The 7872-nt window shown below is 44.5% G+C and overlaps 1 protein-coding gene across 1 annotated transcript in view; it reads left to right on the top strand.

Annotated features, from left to right (window-relative positions):
- The first annotated feature begins 5904 nt into the window (after window positions 1-5904).
- The window catches only part of LOC107120878 (chromosome unknown open reading frame, human C17orf58), a 3511-nt gene continuing 1543 nt past the window's right edge, over window positions 5905-7872 (top strand). The window contains exon 1 of the mRNA XM_015423640.1: window positions 5905-6052. Coding sequence (XP_015279126.1) covers window positions 5905-6052 — 148 coding nt within the window. The remainder of the gene's footprint in view (window positions 6053-7872) is intronic.

The following is a 7872-nucleotide window of genomic DNA, read 5'->3' as shown; positions in this document are numbered from 1 at the left end:
CAAGAACACAGGGTCAGACACTGGCCAGCACCCTGGCAGCCTGTATCACCTCAGTCGACCTGACCAGGTAAATCCCTACTACAAACGCAACAGTTCCCTCAGAAATACCACCCTACCCTCCTGGCTCACAAACCGGCGGACACCAAGCATGCGGCATCACTTCAGTGTGTTAAAGGAAGGTAAGGAAGTGCAAGAATGGGATTCACCACTCTTGCAAAGGTGCTTAGTGGTGTCAGTGGCAAGTGAATGCAAGTTCATGCACAGTGATGTAGGGAGTGGGTGTCACTGAACTTGGTGTAGCTGTCTTCCAAGAAAACATGCACAGAGATCGGGTTGCAATCACTGAGTGTAAAGTGCCACCAAGTCGCAGCCAACTTACAGCCTCCTCCTAGGGTTTTCAAGGCCAGAGACTTCAGAGGTGGTTTGCCATGGCCTGCCTCTGTGTCACGACCCGATATTCCTTGGTGGTCTCCCATCCAAATACTGACCAGGACCTACCCTACTTAGTTTCCAATATCTGATGAGATCAGGCATGCCTGGGCCATCCATGTCAGGGTATGAGATCGCTACTCCCACATGAATAATTTTAATCAGAATTCCAATTGTGATCCTGTTTAGTTATCTCAGTTTATAGCTGTAACGTTAACACAAAAGGTATCACTGCAAGTGAGTATCAGAGCTTATACCCTGAAACTCTTCTTCATCTCTAAGGTGCTACTGGACTTGAAACAAGTATTGTTGGCGTTTTCTGAGTGCTTGGGAGGCTGGTGTTAAACTTCCAATCTATCAGATGCACAAAGCAGATGTAAAGAAGGAATTGGCTGTTGCCCTGGGAGAACAGATTGGTTTGCAGATGATGATGTGTGAGGGACAATCAAAATGTAATTCATGTGGTCTATGGACATTTTGTATAATATTCTCAGATGTAGGTGAAAAGGGCAAAATGTATACAAGTCCTTCACTGCGTTTTCATGCACTCATGAAGGAGTAGGGGTTCAGACCTCCCTTGCTTCAGAAAAGTACACCATTTGTGTTGACCAAATTTTTTAGCAGGTTGCCATGGAAGCAGGCCTATATCCTGAAGATGTATGCCAGACAGCAAGAGGTGTAAGCTACCCTGTCTGCGATAGTTTTGAAAAGTGACATGGTAGGAAAATGTCGTGAAGATGCCAGTTCCAAAGCTCGGTCACCAAGAAGCTGAGGTAAAATAATTTGGCCATGTTGTCTGTTGCCACCAGAGCAATCCTGCCCTGAAGGTATGGGATGCCAGATCTCTTTATACAACGAACATTTCCAGGAATTACATGCATGTTCTTCTTTGCCTCTGCATAGGAAATCACCTAGTCACAGATAGTATTTAAGATAGCACAAAGGAAATTGAGAGACCACAGAGGTGCCATATGGGCCTTCATGTGGTTGATATTCACTCTAGGAAAACTGAGTAAATTGGCTGTAGTCTGAGTTCCACAAAGAACATATTGTGCATATTCCTTCCTAAGAGCCAGTTGTTTATGAAAGGTAATACTGTAATACACAGATGAAGGCAGGTTACAATTACTGCCAAGTACTTGGGTAAAAATTCCAGTGTTGTGTTAAAGTTGAAAAGTGGAAGCTGGTTATTAGAAATGCTCTTTTCCTGTTGCAAACTAAAGAAACTTCCTGTGCAGTGATTGGACAGTGATATGAACATAAGGCATCTGTGCTGTCAAAGAACCTCCTATAGTGTTATTAAAAAGTTGGGACCTCAAAAGATAAGGCTCTGCATCCTTCTTGGATACCATGAAATAACAGGAATAGAAGTCTAGATGATACTGGGATTGTGGGATCAGTTCTGTGGCTTTTTTTAGGGTGGGGGGGACACCATTGAGTTCTGCTGGAGAATATGAGTTGCAAGGATGATTTGACAAGCTGTTGAAGGGGGTAAGGTGTTGTATTTGATCAGATATCCGCTTTGGATGATCAGATCACCCTTTGGATGATGTCCCATCAAGCATTGACAAAGCGGCAAACTGGATTGAACTAAATGGTCAAAAGGGACAAAGGACAAAGACAAGACAGAAGCCAAGGACTTCATTTGAGCATGATCAGAGTCTTGGGTCTAATTCCAGAGGGCTTCATTTTGAAACACTGGTAGCTATGAAGCTCCTGTGTAGAACTGTCAAAGCAGGAGGTGGATCAGAGCCATATATGTTTTTGAAAAGAACCGTCTAAGGATTTAGAACATCAGAATTATGACATGGTTTATTTCCTCTTTCAGTGAATGAAATGTCTCTGCCTGAAAAATCTGAACCAGGTTTTCTTCTGTTATACAGTTGGGTGTAGAGCTGCAGTCATAACTAACATCTAACCACGCAGGCTTTGTAGTTGGAAGTTGATGGCCATAAAATGTCAGACATTGACAACAGACACACCATGAATGGTGTGGTAGGTATGATAAGGATCCCTTGAATGGAAGTAGGGTTCCTAAATAGGAGACTAGAAAAATAAAGTTGTATAAAGTATCTAGTCTAGTTGGGATAAAAAGTTCCTCAGTCCACCCAAGAGATATCTCTGTGCCCAAGCAAGAAGGCGACAGGTAGGTCTATGCTCGAAAAATAAGAGTCAGCCATTCATCCCAGTAATCTTTGCCCCAATGTGTTCTACCCTTGATCCATGAAACATGGAGGTAGAGATGCCACAGATTTTGCTTGAATGTGTTCAATAGTTGAACTTACCATGTTTGAATGAGAAAATCAGATATGAGTCAATCACCCAGTCTGTTTGGTTGGCACTGAAGTTTTAAAGGAGCAGGAAACACATTTCCTCTTATAATTCTGCAAGGAAAAGGGCAGACACTTCCTTAAAAAAAGGAAGCTGAGAATTCAGATATTGTGGGAATAGATCGTTAGAATGTTAGTTCACAATAGCATAATTGCAATTACTGAATTTTATTTAAAAAAACAAACCCTCAAAAAGCCCCCTGGTGGTGCAGTGGGAAAAATGGTGGCCACAGATACATGAAAAAGTGATTGTTTTGTACTGCACTAATAGGAAACAATGCAGTGAAGCAAGCTACCACCCTAAAACAGCAGAACAGTCTGTCAAAAAAATTGTGAATTGTTTCAAAAGCTTTCGAAGACAATGAAATTGGCAAAAACACAGTATATAAATGGAGAGCTTCTAGTATCCAATCACTGAAAGAAAAGTCGGCTAGCTATTTAATATACTTATGGCACAATATTAATTTCAACATTTTAGCAACTGAATTTTTAAGCCGTTTATCTTTTATTATAAGAAAGATTCTGTGTGTGTGTGTGTGGCAGTGATGATTTAGTTACTACATATATTAACTTGGGCTACTCAAAACACCTGCTGGTTCGGCTCACGGTCTGCTTACGAGTGACAAAGAGCTAATCATACAAACAAACAGTGCAAATCAGTCACCCAGGGTATTTTGTAAAAGTCTGGTTATTTGGTTTTGTTTAAGTTCATGTTGTCAATGTTATTTCATGCTCATGCATTTCCCACACCTTACATCATGTAACTACCTGACCGGATTATCCATGATGCTTGGTATTTATTGATTAAAATTTCTGCACCCTGCCTTTGGTGTAGTGGTTAAGTGCGTGGACTCTAATCTGGGAGAACTGGGTTTGATTCCCCACTCCTCCACATGCAGCTGCTGGTGTGACCTTGGGTCAGTCATAAGTTCTTTCAGAGCTGTTCTCTCAAGGGCAGTTCTCTAGAGAGCTCTCTCAGCCCCACCTACCTCACAGGGTGTCTGTTGTGGGGAGAGGAAGGGAAAGGAGATTGTAAGCCACTCTGAGACTCCGAGTGAAGGGTGGGATATAAATCCAATCTCTTCTCTTCTTCTTTCCTTTTGGGTCACGGAGGCTTTCAGATAATAATTGAAACATTACAGATTAAAACCAGATAAAATGAAACCCCCCAATAACTCCCCTTCAATGACTTGGGTAGAATAAACTTCCCTCCTGCAAGGCAAGGTGATTAAACTCCAAGGAAACAAAACTTCACCACGGCCGCTACTGCATGGCTGCAAAGATGCTCGACTGCAGGTGGATGGTGGACAGAGGAATAGACTGGCCACTCAGCTCACAGGTGATTGTAGCTGACAAACATGGTGCATTAGTCTGTTGAGTATGTTTGCTGAGAAGTTTTCAGCTTCCCTAACGTTAACGCAGACTGGGCTTAGTTAATATTGATTGAAGGTAGTAGAATATGAGCAGTGTCATTCTCCTCCCCTCCTGCTACAGACTTCTTCGAACTCCTTCCTCATGTTGTTCCTTGGTGGAAGGCTGCCAGTCACCCAGGTACAGCACTGGGAGGGGCCAGAGGCAAAGAAATTCCCTTATACTGATGGAAATCCCTTCCAGCAACCCAAGACTCTATCAGATAGGAAGAGATTGCTGCCTGCTTTTTGTTTTTTTAAAAGAAGAGTCAGTTCCTTGCATACCTGACATTCTTTTAGACTTGGAAGAGTCAGCATTCTCTTCCTATGTCACTGTGATTTTATGGGAAATTTTCCAAGCTGAAGGAGATCTAGCTGAGAATCTTAATTATACTTACTTGCCTTGAGCCTCACCTGCTCTTGGTTTTACAAGATGACAAAAGTCCTTGCTGTTCAATAACTACAGGAAGGAAGATAATGTAATACAATAATTCGGGACTCTAGTGGATGTGTTCAAAAAGCTCAACAGTACGTTCACAGGATGCGCAAAAAGAAACAAGCAGCAAGATGTCTTACAACGTGTAAGGGAGGCACAACAGACACGTATCAGGGTTAACTCCTCTGACAGCATAATTATAGCAGGAACAGCAGCAGGAGCTTACTGAGATGCTGCTGCACATGGCTTGAGACTTCTGATTGTCAAAGCTCTGCCCCCTCCAACTGAGTAAGTACAGCTTTAACTTCCAGCCATTTGGTTCTTGTTTTAGAAGCTGACAATACAGAGGTGTGCCTGACTGATTGCAGGAGGGACCATGAGGAGGTGGAGGCCTACTGCACCAGTGAATTTGGTAAGATCACCCAGCTCCAAATAATGTGGCCAGGCATAGTTTAGGCACTCTGCATGGTTTTGTTACCGGCACATACAATTCTCCCTCCAGGCTTGGGGCAGTCTGAGCCATTGTTAGAGGGTACCCACGGAATTATTATCTTGGCACCCACAACAGAAGTATCTCCTTTTCTAAAGTCTGGGTTCATTTCAATTAATTCTACGTTATGTCTCACCATGTAGAGGTGAATATTAAATGACTGATTTTAGTTGGTTGTGAGTGGACCTAGGAGCAAGCATGCTGGGAGAAGGGGGTGCAGTAACTGAATATAGGTAATGTTTCACAGTCTCTTCTGTCTGTCTGTGCCTGGGACTGTTCCTGGAAAATGCTGAGCATCTTCACACAGCCACCCTCTGAGCTGCTGTGGTATTATAGATGGGAGCCCTCAAACTCCTCAGGTCTAATTTCTAGACTTCTGGCATTTTATTGTGTAACGTCCCATGTGTGTAAGTCATGTGTTATAACTTTTAAAAACATTAATAATATGGTCATTCTTTGTTGAGAGAAAGGCATGAGTGTGTCCTTTACAACAGATTTACTTTGCTATTTATGCAGCATGAATGCTGTGCAATTCCCTCCCTGTTGGGTGACATAAACCCTAGGTTTTGCAAAGATTACAAGTGATAAACTTGTCAGTTTGCAGGTGCAAGGTATGGGGAGCTTATTTGCATAGTCTCTTCCATTATACATTTTACAGTTCTGTGAGAATGAATGTTTTTATTCAGTAGCTGCTTCATCTGGCTTCGCATCATTACAAGATAATGAACAGCAGCCCACTGGATTCTCATGTTCTTTTTCAAAACAGTGGTGAATGGGATTGTTCATGATGTCAACGTGGTGCAGAAAGGGATGCGCTTGGTGGTGATGTTGGTAAACAACAATGGACTGTACAAAATTAATCGCCTGTTCATCAACCCTGATGGCTTCTTCTTTCGAGTTCACATACTGGTTGTGGGTGCCTTATACTGCAGCAGACCCTGTCCAGACTTCAAACTTGGTAACACACTATTTCCTTTTATCCTCTTTGTTCAGGTTACCTATAGGGGGAAAAAGGAAGGGGGTGGTTTCCATTTAATTTACATGAAAGGAACGGGCATAGTGGTCCTAAAACAACATTGAAAAGCCATTTCAGATGTGTGTATAATAGCATTTAGTTACTGAAAGAGGTTTAAAAACAGTGCACAAAGGGATGGATCCAAAGTACATAAACCAGAGCAAAACTCATGGGATTGGATTCTCCTGCCACCTCTTGTGACCCCACTGCAGCCCCCCCCCCCCGAGGCCCTTGAACTTCTGCTCCTGAGCAGGGCACACTTAACAGTAGCCCAGGGCAAATAGCTGCTGCTGTTGCTTGATCTCAGAGCACTGTTTGACACAGTTGATCACAATCTCTTGACCCACTGCCTCGCTGATGTAGGAATTCGTGGGGTAGCCTTGAAGTGGCTTACCTCATTTCTACAAGGTTGGGGACAGAGGGTGGTGCTGGGAGTGAGGATGTCAACTAGTCACCTATTACCGTGTGGGATTCCTCAGGGGGCAATCCTCTCTCCAATATGAACATCTATATGCGCCCCCTTGCCCAACTGGTATGGAGTTTCTGCCTGTGATGTCACCAGTATGCTGATGACACCCAGCTATATGTTGATGGGCAGCTGGATACTGCCCCAGCAAACCTGGCTGAGGGGCTGGAGGCTGTGGTGGGATGGTTGAAACAGAGCCGGCTAAGACTGAATCCTGTTAAGATGGAGGTTCTGTGGCTGGGTAGGGGGGACTCAGGTTTGGTGTGCTGACTCCCGGCTCTCGAAGGTGTGTCCTTAAATACTGGCACCAACTGTCAAGAGCCTGGGTGTGATTTTGGACATGTCCTTATCAGTGGAAGCCCAGATCACAAATGTTGTCAGACTGCCATTTTACCAGCTAAGCCAAATCAGGCAACTGGCCCCCTACCTGTCCTGCCCTGACCTAGCTACAGTAATTCATGCAACGGTCACCTCCAGATTAGACTACTGAACTCACTCTACTAGGGCTACCCTTGAGACTGACCTAGAAACTCCAGCTGGTCCAGAAAGTGGCAGCGCGGGTCCTCACAGGAATCCTGCATACAGCACATAGAACTGTCAAGAGCCTGGGTGTGATTTTGGACATGTCCTTATCAGTGGAAGCCCAGATCACAAATGTTGTCAGACTGCCATTTTACCAGCTAAGCCAAATCAGGCAACTGGCCCCCTACCTGTCCTGCCCTGACCTAGCTACAGTAATTCATGCAACGGTCACCTCCAGATTAGACTACTGAACTCACTCTACTAGGGCTACCCTTGAGACTGACCTAGAAACTCCAGCTGGTCCAGAAAGTGGCAGCGCGGGTCCTCACAGGAATCCTGCATACAGCACATAGCCAACCTGTGCTGCGTGAGCTGCACTGGCTCCAGGTGGAGTACTGGATCAAATTCAAGGTTTTGGTATTAACCTCCAAGGCACTTAACAGTCTGGTAACCGCGTATCTTCAGGACTGCCTCTCCTGCTATACCCCCTGGAGATAAGAAACTACTGGTGGTCCCTGGCCTGAGAGACATCTGGCTGTCCTTGACCAGGGCCAGGGCGTTTTATGCCCTGGCCCCAACCTGGTGGAACTCTCTGCCGAACAACTTCTGTGCCCTGCGGGACTTAATGCAGTTCCACAGGGCACAGGCAAGGCAGAGATGTTGCACCAGGCATTTGGTTGAGGACAGTGATTGTTTCTATCTGGCACTGCTGTTTTTTACTGCCTCCTCCCCCCCCCCCCGGGGGGGCAGGGGAACATTTGGTGGTTTTAATTTC

The sequence above is a fragment of the Gekko japonicus genome, unplaced genomic scaffold (assembly GCF_001447785.1).
Source record: "Gekko japonicus isolate JY-2015 unplaced genomic scaffold, Gekko_japonicus_V1.1 scaffold33, whole genome shotgun sequence".
NCBI lineage: Eukaryota > Metazoa > Chordata > Lepidosauria > Squamata > Gekkonidae > Gekko > Gekko japonicus.
Note: the sequence above shows the minus strand (reverse complement) of the source record. Positions and strands in the feature narration are given on the sequence as shown.